General features: G+C 33.4%; 1 protein-coding gene across 1 annotated transcript in view; it reads right to left on the bottom strand.

Annotated features, from left to right (window-relative positions):
- Positions 1-21,243, bottom strand: part of LOC138130163 (prolactin-releasing peptide receptor-like) — a 51,633-nt gene extending 30,390 nt beyond the window's left edge. The window contains exons 1-2 of the mRNA XM_069046557.1: positions 20,354-21,243; positions 3,649-3,828 (exon numbers count right to left, since the gene is read on the bottom strand). Of these exons, the coding sequence (XP_068902658.1) occupies positions 3,649-3,828; positions 20,354-20,737 (564 nt within the window). The 5' untranslated portion in view covers positions 20,738-21,243. The remainder of the gene's footprint in view (positions 1-3,648; positions 3,829-20,353) is intronic.
- Positions 21,244-21,563: the final 320 nt, after the last annotated feature.

The raw sequence follows: 21,563 nt of genomic DNA, 5'->3' as shown, positions 1-21,563 counted from the left end.
CGATCGTACATAAACGGCAAATAAACGGCGAAATTTATGAAAAGGAAACATCGTTTCAATACAAAACGACAAGAGGAGGAGAAAAGAAAGAGAAAGTGGTTCTTTAGGTAATCATAAAAGTTGGACTCAGCCTCACGAATATTTTCAGCTTTACTGTAATCTTGCGCCATAAAGCTTTCAACAAAGCTTTATAAAGAAGCGGTCCCTCAATCAGCTTAAGGACTTTAGTGTCATGGTCATTCGGCCATTTGAATTCATTGAATCATTGCTGACTGTCCGAGGTAAAAGAACTGAAATGGCGCTGACATTATTAATATATTTTTCAAGAATTCAACTGAAATGCGACTCGACATTTGAAGTGAAATTCCTGATTCCCTTGCCACTCTTATTTCTACATACTCGTATATCTAATTTTATTTTATCATTTCTTGTCGAAGATCTCATAAAAGCCGATTTATACGGTCGTATTTCCCCGAAGCATGTGATAATAAATTATTATTAATAGAGTATACTCGTACGAGTATTGTACAATTTCATTAAAATTCATTGCAGCAACGTGAACATCAGATACGAATTTTTTGTTAAATAGTAGTTTATCCAACGCAAATATTTTAAATGTACAATGCTGCATGCTCTCATATACAACAGAAAATTTAAACATGATACAATTTTCATTACCAGAAAAAACGATTCAAAAGCATTTGCAGAGATTTTTCAATTTAAACACTTGATAGATGTTTATTTTGGTGTAATCCTGGTCATGGCACCGATGTAACGTTTCGATTTTTTGGTGTGTGATTATTTGGGATTTATTCTTCACCTCTTCACCCGGATCATATTTTTGCGGAAAATACGAAACAAAAAATTGTACAGTACAACGATTTATTGATCCCTCGTTGTGTGGTGTTACTTATGATTATTTAATTAAGGTTCTACGAGAGCTTCAAGTAAAATTAAAGCAATTGAGCACATTTCACTTAAAATGTATTTAATAAGTAATCGAGTTTGGTGGTGTTTAGTCCCAACAAAATTTATACCTAAATGAGTGAATTTAATAAATCATTTCTTCGGTGGATGTATGATTTAAAGTTGTACTGAACGAAATTTGACTAACAGATTAGTTCCTAACATGAATAAATAAATTTATGAAAATGAACAGTATTGAATGAATTTGAGATGCAAACTATGTGATCCTACAAATATTTGAACTGTTTCCCCTGTTAAATTAACCCTTCACGAATTCTCATGGAACTTCTCGGTCAAGCCTGGCATAAAATCGGGAAGAATAAAAAGGAAAGGCATCATCAGATTTATGAGAAACTCTTTTCACGTGTCAATTTTTTGTCAACGAACCATATCCCGATTCATGGGTAGCGTGGGTTGAGTTTGTGCTCTGCGCCGGACCACAACTACTTGAGTGCGGTGGACACTGGCGGAGCTTCCCCGACTACGAGAGCTCCAAGGAACGAAAAATGAATGAAAATGTTTTAAAACTATTTCTAAAAATGTCGCCTTGGCGAGAACGCGTTTCTTCAGTTGTTAAATGCAAGAAGATCACATAGATTTATTTATTTAAAATAAATTAAATGAAAGATTTTGAAAAGACAGTTTATTTTTTGTTACCCTTGTATCTGGGTTTATCCCATCGAAGCCTACAATTTCAAAAACGGTCGGCAAATTTAATTTGATTACTAATTACCACTTTTAAGGATTATTGTGTCAACAAAGGCATTGAGAAACATACAATTTACAACTAACACAAATTCTTCCCCCAATGAATGGTTGTTAAGGAGGTTTCGTTGAAATTATATAAAATTAAAATTCCCAGTTTACCGAACCTACTCGGGCCATTACAATATTTATTAATACTTTTTTGAAAATATCGTGGAAACGGATATCGATCTGAAATTAAACATTATTTTAATCAACACTTCGTTAATTAACTGTAAACATTGATGAAATAGAAATTTGATTTGCAAACTTCGTAAATGAAACCTGAAGAATTTAGTAAATACGATACTCATTAGCTATTATTTGTCGCAAATTTCAATAAGATGTGTTCTAACTGTTGCGAGGCTTTATTGTGTTCCGTGTAATGAGATATTTTTCAAGGTGCTGATTTATCAACAAAGGCATTACTGTTGTTGACACGATTGAAAATTTCCTTTGACTCTTGATAATGTAATGTACTTTAGAAACATCTAATGTTAGGATCGATGAGGTAGAAAATAATATTTTCAAATCCATTTAAATAAACGAAAGTCTATATTTTCTCCCGGCGCATCCACCATTTTTACATCACAAAGTTTTCTTTACATTTGAAAATCAGCGGAAGGGATTCAGTATGTTAAAGTAACTGAAGGGTCTTGAAGATTGTTATATTGGTAACAAACACAGTTTGTTTTTCTACTTTTCATGAAGTACGCGAGTTCTTCACATAATTTCTAAAGAGACTTTATTCTTTTATATTTTGCGACCAACATTATTAATAAATAAATTTTAATATGTTGGAATGAAAGAGCAAGAAGTCATACAATGGAGCCAATCATATCCTACATATTCCACAATTAGACCCTCATTCAAAGCATCCACTGCTATGCTTGTTTATTTGCCCCATTTAAATAAAATTTCTGAAGGCACAAATCACCAAACCATGCATAAATTCAACCACCGTAATGAAAAATGAGATTGGTTCAGGGAATTACGCTTGCATACTAAATGAGAAAACCATTAATCAATCGACAATACACTAAAATTAATCGTTGTTATGTCATTCTTAAATTGATTGCAAACTTGATTAATTGAAGACGGAAACAATCGATTCAAAAATTGGTTGGCTTTGCAAATAACAGTTCTTTTCTATCACGTCCACTTTTCACCTAAACGCTCTGAAAATTCTCGCCAGGTTTACTCAACACGGGAATTTTCTTATTAGCAACAGAGCATCCGGTCCAGCAAACATAGTGGTTTTCTCAACGGTATCGGATTCCACAAAGCTAGATTATTTGTAGCAGCAAATGTAATTTGATTAATTAAATATTAACGTGGTAAACTTGATCCGAGATAGGACGGCGTTTGTGAAAAAATGAATTAAAATTAGACCAGTCGAGGATCTGACAAATTTTTTTGATCAATAAGTTGTCCTTTCATTTGAAACTTTTTATTAAAATGTGCTAATAAGAATTTTGCAGCTGCTTCACAATATTATTTGTCACTTTAATGAAAACTGTTTGCATCAAAACACAATGAGAATCTGCACGAAGTTGGAATTAAATCAAATAATGAAACGAGCAAGCACACAACCGGATTCCACCTATTTTGGACAAACCGATGAAAGTAATTAGTTTCGAAGATAATGAAGTGTTGTCAGCTCGAATTGTATGAATGTAAAGTCTTAACTTGACTTAAACACGCAACGAGAATTATTTGAGAGCTAGATATTTATCCAAAATTTGAAAGCACTTTGAATGTTAATCGATCCACACAATGCCTCTCTTATGATCAATTAAACCAACAGCGCCGCATTATCACCGGTTTTCACAAGCAGTTTATTGCGTAAATATTAATTTGCGCTGTGATTGTCTTGTTTCTTGGACAATGGAATAATAAAATTATAATGCGAGCAATGAGACTGTCAGGTGTACTTACCCCCAAATCTATGTATATGATGTAGATGGGGTAAGGTAGCACGAAGCACACAGAGGCTAACCATGTCCCAATAATACACACGAAAGCTGGCATACGAGCTTTTGTAGGATGTCTAATAAAACGGAGTCTGTCCCATGCCATTAAGACGAAGGTTAGAGTCGTTGTATGCATCGGAATGTCCTGAAAGAGAATTTCACAATTTAGACAACACATTTCGGAAACTGAAACGGTTAAAGTAATACATTTGTAAGACTTAGAAGGTATTTTTTAGTCATTTCAGTCAGTTAAAAAGTTGATTGAATGTTTTTAACTGTTCATATAAATAACAATGGGATACATATTTTAAAATGGATTATTACATTACAAGTTGTCCAGTGCATCCATCATTCTGTAATTCGGAGAGAACTGAATTTTCGAAAAGGATCATTATTAAATAAAAACTTCTTTAACCACTAACAGAACAAAGATTTAATTTTAGGGTTTATATATTTTTTCATCAATCTAATTTTACTAATTTTAGACTTTTCTACATGTCTTTAAAAGTGCCTTTAAAAACTAGTTAACACATTTTCCCAACTAGTGACTTCCCATCAAAATTTGCTAATTTTGCGTTTGCAAGGATACCTCTCCTCACGTGGCAGCTGCTTAAAGCGTCACCATCAATTTAATATGGCGATGGCTCTTTGTGCTCTATACCGGACCACAGCTATAGAGAGCGATGGACACTGGAGGTAGCTTCCCCCACCGCGGGGTCCCAAGGCACGGATAATGAATTAATATGTTTTACAGTAATATTAAAATAGATCGCCTTGACGAGAACGCGTTTCCTCACTCGGTACATGCAAGAAGATCACATACTTAGAATTCACAAAGAAAATAATTTATCTTGACTTTAGTACTAGTTAACACATTTTTCCAACTAGTGACTTTCCTTTAAAATTTGCTAATTTTGCGCTTGCAAAATAGTTTAATTTAGATCACATCTGAAGGATGGAACTAGCGTGGAGCATATCGGGGCCTTGCTTATTTTGTCACAAAATCAATATTTGGATCTTTACCCCATCAATGACAACGAGTGACGATTCGGCCAAAAAAAACATCACGTTCACGGACAAACAGGACCTCTTTGTAATGTATTTTTAAGCTTGTCCCCGTTCAAGATCTTTCGAAAATAAAGGATTCTGACACATTAACTTTTTTATCAATGGCGTTCTACCATTTATTTTTTTTAATACTTTTATGTTTAAGAGTTTTTTCCAATAAGTACAGTAAACTTGTTGAAAAATAAAAGTGTTTTTCCAAGATTTCCATTTGCGTTTACCACACAAATTTCATTATGCATATTGAGAATCTAACTCGACTTTAGCAGAGCTATTGTTTCAACGTTTATCAGCACGTTTAATGTTTGATCTTCCCTGATTTGACTTTCTTGTGTAACTTTCAATTCATATATTTACAAACAAGTTTTAAGATAAATCTCCACTTTTCGATCTGGGACGTTGAGATATTTTGTGTAAATCTTGTGATGTCTTGTTGAAAAAAAGGACTTTCAGAAATAAACATGAGTTTCACGTTTCGTGTGTTTGTAAAGAATGAAGTACAAGACTGATTCTACGGGGTCATTATAAATTATTGTAACAACTGTAGGCGTAGCGGCGCACCTAAAGCATAGCGCACAGCCATCTACGATGGTATAATCATTTATAATGACCCTGTATATCAAAATGAGAAACTGTTTAAATCTTATTTTCTTTTTACCAAGACTTGCCTGTAGTTAGCCAACTTTTCGAGAAAATGCTTTTTCTTAAAGAAACCTGGTCTAATGAAATAATAACATTTTCTCCTGTTATACAAGCCGTCGTGCATACATTCTTAGTTTATAATAATATACTGGGTGATTTTGAAATAAGTTTGGAAAAAAAACGTAATAACTGGTGATGATGAGAAAAAGTCATATAAAAAAAAAGTTCTTATTGAAGTGTTTTCGAGGTATAAATAATTGAAAATTTGGTCAAAATTACCGAGCGATCATTTAAAAAATAAATCGAGTTTGCTTTGGAGCCTATGCTATAGCATGGGTTGCCATAGGTAACACGCCGACTCGATTTATTTTTTAATTGATCGCACCGTACTAGTACGCTGCTGAATTAAAGGTGATTAATTGATTATCCTGGTAGTTTACCAACAATAATAATAAATCAAAGGTAAAAGGTGACATTAGTCTTTTCGATCATTTCCATAGAAACATTTACAAAGCAACAAATCATTTACGTAGAATTATTTTGTGTCAAGGATACTCCACTTTTTTTTCCAAACTTATTTCAGAATCACGCTGTATGACTATACAACTCAAAAACTGTTCTACCGATTTTCTACAAACAAAGTTTGTTAGAAAGAAATAATTCCTAAATGTGTTCAGCACTTTGTTTCATTACGTTAAGGTTAAGCCATCAGGGAGATGCGCAATAGCGATAAATCGGGGTGTAGTAAGCTAGCTTTGCTCAATTCTGTTTCGTCAATTAAACTTAAGCAGCCTGCGTTTATTTCGCCTCAATTCGTGTGTTTCAATCGTTACTGTCGGAAGTTAATTTTTAATAGAATTTTCACTTTAGTTTGTTTATGATACGATTTATTTGTCTGATTGCTACCAATTTCTCAATTTGTTTACTTTCTGAATTTATTATAGCAACTAATTTTTCTTTCACAATTCTTCAGCAGATGACAGGAGATAACTTAAGCAGAGAGTTATGCGAAGCTTTGGAGGAACTTTCAAATAAAAATTCAGCCTGATATTGATGCTGTCACATCCTTAATATACATACAGGTGTCCCAGAGTTGCGAAAAAGCTCCATAACTTGTTTGTTATTGAAGATATCAATTTTTTCTTTTTTCTAGATGATAGCTACGCTTCTACTGCACATTCCGAAAATATTGCGGTATATATACAGTGTGTCTCAATATTATAAAAACGCTAAAGTTATGTTTTTTTAAACGGAATCTACCCAGTTTGATTTTTTTTTTAAATTATATGCTAAATTATGAATCAAATTTATACAGGTCGTTTTTACTTAGCTGCCATCGTTTTTGATCAGTGGCGCTTTTTTTACCAGAATTTCGAATTGCAGGGGTCCCTTCGAAAATTCGTATCTTCCAAATCGTTGCACATAACTTAAAATGATTTACGGTGTTTGATTTATGAATGTTTGCCGCATCTGCTGAGTGTTTACTCAACAACCTGCTCAGTCGCATATGCCTACTGCGATTTTTTAAACATAACGAACTAAAAATGTCAAAAACTCATTTTTTTCAAATGGCACTATAGGTACATAAAACTAGGTAATACAAAAAAAAAATCCTATTCAGATTACAAACATTAAAATAAACAGAATAATCTGATGACATCTCTTTGTTGGGAGAATAACTAGAGAAATTGTAGTTTGGTACTTGAAACTCATTTCACTATTCGCATTACATAGATATATGATAAGCACGATAAGCACGACTTTAATTATAAGTTTAACAATTTGTTGGGTTTGTTTTTGGTGTAACGCCATTTAAATTGTTCTTAGTGGCGACGTCTTATTGAGGGAAACAACAACGCAAAATATCAGCCAATTAATATCGATAATTAAATTGACAGATATTTTTTCATAAAAGATTGGAGTGTATTTTTCCAGTTCTGAACTTGTGCTTATATTACATGTTTGCCTTTTCAAATTATTTTGATATGAAACTTTACGCGCAACAATTTGTTTTCCTTCAATTTCACCTCATAATTATCTAATAACATATTAAAGATAAATATATGTATTTTATGCGGAACGCCGGGAAACATATTATTCATTTCTACTCTGTAATTCAATTTATGTTACATAAAAGTGCCCTACCCGTTTTATAAATTTATTTAAAAGAATCTGCCATATTGCTTTGCGGCAAATGTTTGTCTACAATAAAATGTAATCTTTTACGTTCACGAAAATAACGAGTTTCACGTTCGTTGCTTTGTTGTAACAAGTAAAAAGACACAAAAATTTTATTTTCGTAAATGAAGCTTTCTTTTCTAAAATAAAGACGATGTGTTGTACAAAGAAAACCACGAAAGCTCTAATTGGTTAGTTCTAAGGAGAACTGTTTTTTTTGCAAAAGAAATAACACACACTGTTGCACCAGACAACTTTTTTTACCGATAGATTCATTTCATTTTATTAAAGATAAAATAGAGCTGACCAAACATTTATGCATCAATGTTACAGAAAAAAATAATTAGTAGACCTTATCACACTGCCTCAGTATTGTTTCGGTTGCCTCTCTTCAATATATTTAACATAAGCCTTTTTCTGAAGACTTCGTGACAGGTCAAATCTGATAAGTAAACCGTCTGCGAACATTTTATGGTACAGCGAACAAAATTCCGTAAAAGAGTTAGCTGGAAGATGTACGAGATTTGAAGGACGTTATGATTAGAGATTTATTAATTAAAGCATCACAAGCTAATTAGGTGGGAATTCGTAATTAAAAACTTCTGCAAACAACCAGCTTTGTTTATGTAAATTTGAATTAAACTTGAATCCAACACATTAATGCAAGAACACTGTCTTAACCGACGTAAAAATTAACATCTGTTTTTTTTGATGAAAAATAACAGTGTGTCGGAAATATGGGTGGCTGCATATTAAGTTATGAATAATGATCGTTCATTTTAAGCAAAATAATCAATCTGAGAGAAAGTTTAAGTGTCATCTACGGTTAATAAATCCGAATGAACGTCTCAACTGTTACCCTCGTCAAATACTCCAGTTCAAAAGCGGTGATACTAAATTTTAAAATTAACTAATTCCGAATTAAAATGGTTAATATTGAGCCAAAACACTCGACACAATCTGTCTTTGTAAAGTTTCATTAAAGGCAACGACCAACATTTTTTGGGAAAAGTATTCGAGTTTGATTAGAACCGGAAATACACTCTTGGCAGTAATAATTCTTTCATTCTGCTTTGCGGGCCGTCAGTCAACGTAATATTTTCTTGTAAAAAACAAGAAATAAATTATCTCATTTTCCAAGTCATTTCAGTAAAAAAAAGTTACTGCTTCTGGGTGTACTGGAGCGAATCATCTTTTATTCCATATTATGTTCGTTCGCACCTTTCGCCGTTATCTCTACGTTAGCAATTACATCATTTTGCCCGAGTCACAGGTAATATGGCTGATGTGGAGCACTATTACAGTCAGCAGTAAACATCCAATTAATTAAAGGAAATTAAGTAAGTGCAAACAAACTTCAATAAAGCAATTTGTAGAGAGTTTTTGAGAACAAATTCTAAAATGGTATTTTGCCTAAAAGCCACAAAGGAATCTAAGTTTTAGTGAAGCGGGTAAACAATGGAGTTAGCTAATCGTCTAGGACGGTGGTCTTTGATTTATTGTTCTTGACGTAAAAGACTAGAAAAAACTTCTTGACATAAACATACATATGTGAAATATGAATGATGTTCCTTCTTGTATTTGAGAATTTGTCAGTTAATTGTTCATCAAAGTGTTTCTTATTTAAAACTGAGAAAATGTATTCGAACAGCAACAAAATGACGATATAAAAAAGACAAGAAATCAATTATGTGAGAAATGGATTCAAAAAATCCTTACCTTCATACATATAATGTAACTTGCTCAAAATAATTAAGAGATAATACGAATATTAATAAAAGGTCTGTTCATAAATATTTTTTTGTGCAACTGTACGCGAAACGAGCACTTCGCGTACCTAAAAGTTTTCAATATTTTATCTATCACCGTGGGCTAAGTTATACCATATCGCACTCATTTTAGAAGTGTAATAATCTCCTTATCCCAATGAGTGTGGTAATGAAATTATAACCCCACTACTGCGCTAAGAAAATTGGAAACTCGCAAATCCAAGGCAACGGCAACCAAATTACAGTACAAAACAATCGTTGTTATCATCTTAAAAAGAATTAGATCTTATCGTCACCTTGATTAATTTATTATTCTATCAAAGTGAAGCTGTTTTAAGACAATTTTAGCGGTGATAGATAAAATTTTGTATATGGGATATTACATTATTAACGCACATGTGATTACCCCAATTCTTCACAGTACGTGGATTAATAATGTCTATATCCCACTTATTTCGTAAATAACTATTACGGCTCTGTTAAAACTGGTATTATTAATCTTGTACATATATGATTTGATTTTCAACGTTTATTACAAAAACAATAAATTGAGAGTAAATCGTCGAGTATCAAACCTGTAATTGGTCTAAATTTGAAGTTATGGTGAAATGAATTTGAGGATAAGTAAAAATGAGAAATATCATCACAAGACTAACTAGCAAAGCTACTTAGATACTAGAAAAAGTTAATAACAACAATTTAAGTGAAATTTCACATAATATTTACGTGTCTGGCATGCTATTTGAGAATGACAGACGACAGATGTCGTGTTGCCACATAGACAAAATTAAAGTCACTAACACCAAATTTAGTAGAATTTTAATTTTTGAGACATAACGCAACAGGTGCTGGTTCTTTGATTAAAGAACAGATTATAATCTTGTTAGCATTTGCGATATAATTATTACATGACATTATCGACACAAATGTCTAAAATGTTAAATTTGCGTTCGGCTAAGGGAAAATACACGAACCGGAATGTGAAATACGATCGATTACTGGAGCATCCCGATGATGAATTAATACTGTAGGAGTTTTGAGAAGTAACTAGTTTCGAATGTTACAGAACACGTTTCAATACGATTTCCAGTGACAAAACAAATTCATAAGGTCTAAATACGTTAAGTTTTATACGAAAGCATCTCATTGAATTTGTAATCATTTCTAAAACTCTACGTCATAATCAACTTATAAAGTAGTTAGTATCAAAAGTAATTTTAGATCAGTTTCAGTTAACGTTCGGTTAGAATCTCATTTAATTTTCAGGGATTTTATTGGACATAATTACCGATCTGCCTCAATCAGTTCATGTAATTATAAAGTTATAGTTTACTAGTTTAGCAATTACCAATTTTAACTAATTGGACTGTTTTTTCCACAGAAAACTATAGACCACGAAATCACATTAATAATTCGACGGTTTATACGAATTTAAAACTATTCTGCAAGTAAACAACCATTAATTTTTTAGTAAAAATCAATCATTTTGTTCTAACGTATTAGTGGTGGTTACATTTTCCAGCAAATAGATAGTAGAATTACATACAGAGTAATCAACAAGAAAACAAATCAAAAGTGCAATCTCATTTTTTGTTTTATTGAAACGTTTGTCCTGATTTAATCGTACACATACATATGTATACTTGCTATACACAGTCGTTTTATTGGTTGCCTACCTCCCGAAAAAATTATTATTAATTAATTAATCATTAATTATTGATGTTTTATCTTCAATGGTAAAACTCACTTTACACTTATTCTGCAATAATTTTGAATTACAAATACGGGAAACGTCCGTAAACTTTGCCAGAATCGAAAACTTTTTTTCAGGGTTAACATCAACACCGTTGCTTTAAAACTGACATTTCACAATGACAATAAAGCTGGTAAATTACCCATTCTTACGAATGTAAAATGTTGCTCTTGTTTATTTTATAACTTTTTTTTTTTAAGTATGCAACGAATTAGTCTTCTTCTGGACGTTCGTTGTGAAAGCATACTTTCAAATAGGGCACCGCAAGCTGTACTATAGAAATGTAAAAGTTCCTAACACCAATTCACTGTTAACTTGTTGCGAAACTTGAACCAATTGATTGAAAATGGGGACCTGCCGGGTCAAATCTTATTAGAGTGATTGGTTGGGAGTTGCACTAAAACGTACTTTATAAATCTTATTTATCGACCCTTGTCGTGCGTGACTGTACTAAATAAAATGCTTTTTATGATGTTCATTGATAATGTCAAATTGACCACTATTTTCTTAACTAAAGAGCTCTATTGTTTTCGCATCAATCATTTCCATAGAAAAAAATATTGACACTGTAATATTATAACGGCAATTACGTCGAGACGCAAGTAAAAGGATGTTAATTAGGACTTTCATCCACGACAGAAAATTTTCTCCATCTTGTTAATACATCATCCATCATTTAATCAAGTTAATATTGTTAGGGGTAACAATATATGCGCAAACCTTCATTAATTTTCTTTTATTAGTCGTGTATACCAAACTTCTTTGTATATATTGTTACATGATTATAAAATTTAGTACTTAATAAACCCCCGAATACATTAAACGGTATTATATTTTCTGTAGCACATAATAGCATAAGAGGTTTGAATTTATCGATTAATTTACGGTTACTTGTTCCGTAACGACGAAAAGAGTGTTAAATTTGACAACAAGGGTGCTCTTGTAGATTGATTGCAGGATTGACTATAAATAAATAAAGGAAACAATCTGTATTGACTTTTCCCGGCGCATCCACCATTTTACATTACAACGTTGTTAAAATATTAACAACCAGGATTCAGAAAGTTAAATTAACGTTCTTGAAGATAGTTAAATTGGCAACAAACACATTTTCCTTTGCTATTTTTCCTGAACTTCAGTAAAGTCTATTTCTCCAGCGATTTCATAAAAGCTTTGAATGTATAGATTAATACAAGAAACAAGGAGAAGAAAATAAAAAGAAAGAAACAGATAAAGGTCAATCTGAAATACATATGTAAAAAAATCTTTAAAACCGACCATAAGATTAATTTTCTTTAAAATAAAAATCATATTTTTTTAAATAAAAAAGTAAAAATATCTCCTCGTGTGTGAGTTCCCAAGAAGCAACATTTTTGTTGCGTCTATTGAAGAACAGAATAGTAGATTAGATTAAATACCTAGCTGAATAGACAATAGCGGCAAAGAACATTACCTAAAATAAAGTTAATCAAAAGTACGTTAAATCAACAGCTTCGCTTAAACATTAATTTAGATCCAATGTTTACTGAGGTACGAGTTGATTAGTGAAGTTTTATGAAATTGGCGGTGGACAAATACTTGGGTAACAATTCATATTGTAGGTTTCATTCCGCTCGAAAATCACAATGAAGGTTTGGAAAATTTTGAGTAATGGAATTTGAACTCAACGACAATCACTTCATAAAATGAAATCCTACAGTTGCGAAGTCGTACGAGAACTCCATTCGACAACACAATCAAACTCCAGCTCATACAAAACCACCACAATTTAGTTGTAGTGCCTCGTTAAACTTAAAAGTACAGGGTTATTATAAATGATGTAGTCCAAGTAGACGTAAAAACTGAATGTAAAATGTATGGTTGCCGCTCCATATAAAAAACATCAAAATAATGTGAATAAGTGAGTAGAGACCGTTCATACACAGGAGTTAAATTGGGTACAAAACAAGTCAATATTTAATATTTATTAAAAAAATAAATGAAATTCTCATTACAGCACTTTTCACCTAAAAAATGACAATGACAGCGACAAAAATTGACAGTTCACATGAAAGCGGCAAAAATTTTATAACATGGGCATGAACTGCTTCGACTACAATCATTTATATGAACCCTGTATCCGTCACATGAAAAAAAAACTGTATATTAACTTCAAATGTAGGGCAAAAAAGCATAAAAGTTTGACACATTACTGAATCAATTATACAACAGAAAGTTTTACTTAGATAATAATCGAATCCTTCTGGCTGGGCGATTCAAAAGAAACTCAGAAAAATACTACTGAAATAAACTTTTATAAACCAATATTAGAACCAGTAGTGCCAACAACTGGCACGACCTATTCTTTATCTTTTCTATCTTGTTTTGTGGCATTGCACTTCTCGATCACACGTTTAGTAAAACGACCGTTTTATTCAATTGTATTCCTTCCGTTGCGATGCATAATTTATAAGGAAACTAAACAAGCTACACTGTAAACTAGAGGATTTAATTATTATCGATTGGGTCTCTTAGGTCTGGAGTTCTACATATGGATCAATGCACAGAAGCAGTTTTTATGAATTTTAAATGACATTAAATTAATTCAAGAATGAAAATTGAGACAAAACGTAAACGCCCAAAGTTGAAATTCAATTCTTCAGGTTCAGAGTAATGCTGTCATGTTTGAGCTGCAATGTTCAAATTAAAAATAAGTAAAATGTAAATTTCATCTGCCGTATTTCAACGCAAGTTATCTCGAAAACACGTTTCTTATTATTCTTATTAAATTTTTTACGATAAGCAAGTGATTCTTCAAACATTTGTTTTGTTAAAGTAATTCATCTTGCTCAGAAATTCGGAGCATAAAATTCATAAGAAAATATGTTGGTGTAAAAAATTTCTGCAAACTTATTATTGAACACCAAGTGTCATAGAAATGCTGAGCAGTATCTTGGATTTTGTGTCCACAGGTTATAAATTTCAAAATAAAGTATTTAACGATTGGGGAAACCTATTCTCGCCAAGATAAGCTTTTTCAAAATAATCTTTAAAAGATTGTTTATTTCTTAGAGCTCTTGAAGACGGGAAAGCTCCGTCAAGGTCTTTCGTGTGATCCGGCGCAGAGCATAAAATGCAGCCACGCCACCTGTTAATAACCTGTTAATGACACCTTTCATTATTCTTCCAGATATTCTGGACTTGATCGAGAAGTTCCATGAAGATTCGCAAGTGTGACAAATTTAACAGAAGTGACAATGCAGATTTTTGTAGCATCGCATGGTTGACATCTCAAATTCAATTTAAGGTAATTTCGATGTTTCGCAAAATTATTTATTATTCAATTCCTTGATCCGTAAGTAAAATTTATTCGATCAAACGTGAACCAGAAATCATCTATTAAATTCACTTTTTTATTTCTACGTTTTGTTTGAACCAAACCCAACCAAAGCACGTTTTTGTGTTAAATAAAATTTAAATGAATGAACCGTTTCATTTAAAACTCTTCCAACAGTGCGATCTCTAGTAGAACCATAAATAAATAAACAAAGTAAGTAAACACAACGTAGGGATCAATAGGTTTTTCTTTTCTCACAAATTTTGTTTCGTATTCTTGCAAAAATATAATTCTAGCAGAAATGAAAAGAAACACCGCCAAAACCAGAAACTTTACAATGTAAAAAATCCTCGATATAACCCTATAAAAAAATGTTATTGGTCAGTCGATTTTGATCATTTTTGAGTCTATCATTTGTGGTTATGTGGATCTGTGGAATCTAGGACTACGCTCAGGAAATATTTCTTTCAATTTCCATTTCATTTTTGATGCCTATAAAATGAACCATTTTTAAGATAAATGAAAGTTCAAATTTTTAATCGCTCAATAATTAAAATAGTATATTATGATACAAGTTTATAAGGAAGCCTTTAAAGCACGCGCGACGAGTTAAGTTTTAACGTCGCAAGCTACCTAAGCAACCCTTAAAGCTTTAGTGTTGTAAAGACCTTTTTTCGCACGCATTTTAGTGTCAAAAACAGGGATTATGATTCAGGTATAATAAAAAATAGTAATAAATAAACAATTTACACCAAATTACACAAACGGAGATCCTTCACGGACAGCACGTACTATTGAAGTTACCTCAAAATTGAACATCGCAATAATTTTTAAGCAACAAGTGCTTAATCGGTACCATATGCAAAAAACACATGCTCCCATCCGACTTTGCTGCAATGTTGCAATTTTCGCAGTACTTTCTGCAGATACATTCTGTAAGTATTGTATACGGATGAAGCAGACGTTCGAAGGAACCGAGTGATTAACCACCATAACTTAAATCCTTGGGCTGGCGAGAACTTACATGCCACAATTGAAATGCGCCGTCAAAGGCAAAGGTTTGGTTCGGAATTATTGGCCCATTCGTGTACCACCTCGATTGAATAGACAACATTATGTAGAAGTTCTCCAAGATCAGTTACCATAAACTTTAGACGATGTTGACATTGAAACTCGATAGAACATGCGGTTTATGCATGACGGACCGTTCCCATAATTTAAAGCATTTGAATAACGTATATTATATCTATTATTATATACTCGTACAAAGTGTTTCACGTAAGAGTACGAGCGTGACGAAGTCTAAACGCAACACAAAATACATTTGACACTGGGAACTAGAGTAATTAAAAATGATAAATTGTAGTTTTGGACATCCCTAACTAACACAGACACAACCGCTGGAAAGCTTTTCCGCAAACATGTAAACAAAATTTAATATTGGGTTGCATTTTGAGTTCGTCAGGCTCGCACTCTTGCGTGAAACACGTTGTATATACCGGGACATTTTTTTAACTCTGAACATATTCCTTATGTTCAGTTTTAGAAAGCATTGATCAATGCATTGAGTGTATTTGCTACGCAACCAATTTATACTCCACGATTGATGGAATTGGTCTATCGGGGTAAGTGACTGAAAAAACGTCACGCAAATTTCTTATGCTCTAATTGGCACGATACGAGTATAATAATTCAAATAACTTGACAATTTTTTTCTTTGATAATGCCACTTACACAGCAAAAATGAAATTTCATCACAAATATCGCAAATTTATCCTTCCACGCTAGTGGATTGAATCCAATAATATTGAGTTATTTTGCATCCAATTTAACTCCTGTGTGTTGACGGTGTGTACTCACTTTTTCACATCATTTTTATGTTTTTTATATTTACGCCTACTTGAACTACAATCATTTATAATAACCCTGTACATATGAGAGAGCGAATGTATAAAAATGTTTGTGATTTCTTATCTGTTTTGTTGGTATTTACCGTCACTAGAGTAAAAATTTAACTAGGATTCTACCATGAGTAAAAACATCTACAGTCCATTCCATTTACTATGCAGTATAGAATAGCATAGGGACTATTTTCCCATCGGTCAAAATGAGAGAAAAGTTTATAGCCCGGGCAACGAACACATTCAAGGTTACTATAATTCGCATAGAGCTGAAAATTGGTACGAACGTTGGGAACATTATTATAAAGGAAATGTAAAAAGTCCCCATCGCTCCCACATCTGCAAAAAAAGTTATTCAAGGTCAAAGGTCGCGAAAATGGGTTTTTTGCATTTTCAGCCAAACGGTAAGTTTTATCATAAAAATAGATCAGACAAAAATTATAGAGCATGCAATTCTCTATATATATTCTTATACTTTTTTTTCTAAGAATAACCATTTCTGAGATATAACGATTCAAAAAGTTGTGTTCTTCATAATATGCACAGGTTTCCACGCCACCTGTGAGGTAGTGTACTTGGCGTGTTTTTTTTAACGTGGTTTCCCCGGTAGGCCTCTTCCACGATCTATTGTGGTTCTGTTTCATTAAAAAATATTGTATCAAATGAAAAATGGTACTATTGGAGATGATAAAACCGATGTAAATTATGAGTAATAGGGAAAAATTATTCGTCTGATTGATAGTTATCTGATGGTACTTCACGTGTACTGTCTTCTTCTTTTCCTTCTTCTTTTCCTTCTTCTTTTTCTCCTTCTTCATCTTCCTGCTGGGTAAAAGTAAATTGTTCTAAGAGCGATGAATCAGATGTCTCCTCGCAGATATCGTAACCATCCCCTCCTAATGGCGACTCAACATTGGAGCATGATTGGCCTTGACAACTGGTACATGCTAATGAACAAAACAATCCAATTTTTTTGCAGCTACATTTAGTATTACACCCCTTTTTGCAATTGCAAAAAATTGTATTGAGGAGTTTTTCCGGTGCAGGTGGGAGTAAAGTCTAAATTGGTTCCAGTGTATTATCAACTAATTTCCAACCCCAGTCTTCTGGATCCAGTTTATTACCAAGCCACACTTGAACTTGATAATATACCCGAAATAGATGTTGCTCAGCAGAAGCAGAGGTTGGGGGAAGACATGCCAATTGCACTCGTCTTTTGTTACGAGTATTTTTTACAAAAGATAAGTATCGAAACTTATTTATGCAGGTAAGTTTTTTTGAAGTTCCGTACACAGAAAGAAGGAAGCGAATTTCGTTGGTGATTACAGCTTGTGGAGTAGAATTACTATTTTGAAAAACTTCAGCACAATTAACTGAGTCTTGTTTTTCAAACAATTTAACACAACTTTTTCAGCTTTTGGAATCGCTATATCTCAGAAATGGTTATTCTTACGGAAAAAAGTATAGAAATATTTTTATAGAGAATTGCAGCCTCTACACTTTTTGTCTAATCTATTTTTATGATAAAACTTTCCGTTTGGCTGAAAAATGCGAAAAACCCATTTTCACGACCTTTGACCTTGAATAACTTTTTTTGCAGATGTGGGAGCGATGGGAACTTTTTACATTTCTTTTATAATGGTGTTCCCAACATTCGTACCAATTTTCAGCTCTATGCGAATTATAGTAACCTTACCCCTATTTTTTAAGCTAACTTGCCCGGGCTATTACACCAAGACAATGTTCGATTTTTGATAACTACTGTCAAATTTTCATATTTGATCGATTTTTTGGTTATTAGTGTCAAACTTATCGAGTTTTTGTCTCAAACGCATCATTAAACTACAATTTTGTTATTAGAATACCACTACCGTCAGTTCCTTTATTTTTCACTTTACTATAATTGAATGATAACTCCTAGGATACGAAATACGTAAACATGTCCATAACAACCGGGGCATAACAAGAGGGCGTAATAAGAATAAGCGGGCGTAATGAATTCATAGCGCCCTCATCAATTCATAATTGCAACACAAAAGAAAATTTGACAATTATAAATAAACAATTTGTTTTTGTTTCATAGGCGACCAAATGTCGTATTTATGTAGGTAAAGCGTACACGAAGATACCAATTCTTTGTCTTTTTTTTAAGAACACGTAGTGAAAAATAAAATAATGTATGCGCCACGGCGCGGCGTCACCGAATGATTACGCCCATCGAACGATATCCATCTCTCGGGCTAAAGCCCTCGAGCTGGATTCATCGTTCTCCGGGCGTAATCATCGTTGTAACGCCCTTGGTGCATAAATAGCTATTATGACCTTTTTTTTGTTAATTTTGCTTGGAATGTATGTTTTCAAATTTGCCGCGTTCGCCAGTGTGAAACGTTCTCCATTCGAAGCTACACCTACTGCATTCTTAAATGGATTTTACAACAATCTATTGGATTAATTTCAAGTTTATCACTCAATTTAATAAAATGTAATTTCTGAAAGAATACCCAACACATATTTTTAAACATATTTTATGATTTTCTATCGCAATAAAAGTAATGAAAATTTGTGCGTAAAGTCACGTCTAAATCGCCCTATAATTTGGAACGACATTTTCAATTTATCTTGTTGCACCTCACGGACAGGTCAGTTGGGGCGTTATTACACACGACATTGCCCACACATAAATAACGACCCTCCTGACTTCAGACGGGCCTACATTCAAATTTTTCACTCGTAATGAATTTCGTTCTTAATCCATTTATAACTTGTGAAATGAACCAAGTTCTCAACAGCAAAAGAACAAGATTACGCTGTCATCCCAACTCGAACAGTAATAAATAATTCTACGTGCCATTAGTATGAGTTTAACATGAGGGAACCCTAGATCTAAACGGCACTTTGTCATCGTAATTAGTACAGTGAGGACGGCGAAAACGTTTACCTATTCCAGGCAAAATTATGTTTCATAGAAGTTTCTAGCAGATTAGAAGATCTAGTGTAGAAACTTAGTAACTGTACAAACAAAAACTTTAATCAAGGAACCTAGATCAGTCCGGTGTCAGTCAAGACTTTTCCCTTCTGATCCGTCAAGCTTTTGGAAATATTACGTCTTCAGAGCTGCAATGAGTTTTGCAAAAACTTGAAAAAGAGGATTGCTACCTTGATAGTCATTGTCTTTGTTGTATGTTTTTACGTTGTTATTCCAATAAGGTACTATGGGATAACAAAAAAACTGGTACAGTATGTTACTGTAGACACTTCCAAACTGAATGAATTTTGAAAGTGTCTATAGTAACACACCGTACCAGTTTTTTGCTATCCAATAGTACATAAATTACTTAAGATTCAGTTGAATCATGAAAACGGTAATTTTATTTACTCACAAGCGGACGAAAAGTAACTCCTTTTCGGACGCACTTTTTCGGACACTGACCGTGGCGCCATCTGTTGATCTGTTTAGTAAGTTAGCAACGAAACCGACAAAACTCATAATTCTCCTGGTAGGTGCCATAAATTATGTAAATAAGTAATTGTATTGTAAATAGTAAATTTCTAGTTTTGTTGGCAAGCTGATAACAAATACTCTAAAAAAATGTTAATATGTATTAATAAATTTATCTATTTGAAAAAGGTAGATACAGAATAAATTTGTAATTTTTCCAATGATGTCTTTAGCTATGTAACTCGTGCAGTCGCCCAAAAAAATGTAATGTCTGCCAAAAGGCGCCTTTTGTCCTCGCCTGTTTTCAAGCCTCGGCTGCGCCTCGGCCAGAAAACTCAAATTCGATCGAAAAAGATGCACTTTTTGGCCTTGACACACAAATAACTATTAAGTAGGTATCCGTAATTTTTCAATTTCATATAAAATTCCAATTAGTTCGGACGTAGAGCTTGCAAATTTTAATTTAGTCGGAATTCTATCCTTTTAAAGAATGTGATGTGATGAAATATAATTTGAGCCGACATCACATACGCATTTTACCGAGCATCAGTTTAAACGGCTAATAATATAGCCATGCTAAAAGCAATACAATAACAAAAAAGCTCACCTGCAACATAGGCAGAAAGGAACACAGCAGTTCGCCCAAAATCCAGTTGTTGACCAGCAAAACGTACAAAGTCATCGGTAGAACCACCACACATTTGACAATATCACTAATGACATTGTTCAGGACGAAACTGCAAGTGACATCGTTGTAAAGCTTATTCCGGATAATGTGGACAAATACTGATAAGTTGAGCGCCACTCCGGTAACCATCAGCAGAGAATACATAAACAGTATGAAAGGATAACTGCTAGCTACGGAAGGCCTCAAGTGAGGCTGTCGAAGATCCAGTCCCGGATCAGCTTGGCCGAGTAAAAACTCATGTATGATACCCCAAACGTGCGGCGGCACCTCGTTCTCGACGTCTTGCGTGTAGTTGTCTTCCATGACTGCAAAAGTTGCATAAAACGACGGCGACGATCTTCACATCTTGTTAGTCACTTTCACTGTGCACTCGCTGACGCGGCGACCTGGAGGACCTGCGTGCGGCAGCTTTCAAGCTCCGGGGAGTTTCAAATGAGGTACGGGCGCCGAGAACGAATAAATTTTATTTTGGACGGTGTGTTGTTGCGCGGAAAGCTTGCGCCTAGAGAGAACCATCGCCTAAGCTAATAGTGCTTGTTAAAATCAAAGCCGAAGAAAATTTTTGTTATTGTCAAAGTTATAAAATACTCAAAGGTAATGACGATAACAATGCGTTTTTAGCTTGAGGCTGTCCAAATTGGACTTGACTTAGAGATAATTAAAAGAATGTTTTTTCTTGAAACATCGTAAGTTTTGTACGAAAAGTAAAAAGAACTCGACCACACATGAAAAGAATAATGTGGCAAATTATAGGTGATTTTATACAGTGTGAGCGTATAGTAAGGAATAAAACTGAATTGTCCCTCCCCTCTTTCTATCCCACTGAGTAGAATAAGAAAGTGTAATATACAATGTCAAAATGTAACGATTTAGAAATATAGCATGTCTTGTCTGAGACTTTTGAAAAAAATGAAGGATTTAGATTTCAAGAATTTTATTCTTTACGGTAGTTATTTAAAATGTTCAAGTTCTCATGGTAAAACTGATTTAAAACATCTTTTGACCAATCTAGCCAAGAAGTTTACAATTACTGAGGCATTTCTGTCACTGCGGTCCAGACGAATTATTTGTTTATTGGTAGAACCTATTTTACCACATATTCTGGGATAACTCGTGTTTACAATTACAG

Source organism: Tenebrio molitor, chromosome 5 (genome assembly GCF_963966145.1).
Source record: "Tenebrio molitor chromosome 5, icTenMoli1.1, whole genome shotgun sequence".
Lineage (NCBI taxonomy): Eukaryota > Metazoa > Arthropoda > Insecta > Coleoptera > Tenebrionidae > Tenebrio > Tenebrio molitor.
The sequence above is the reverse complement of the archived record's forward strand: the minus strand, read 5'-3'. Positions and strand labels throughout refer to the sequence as shown.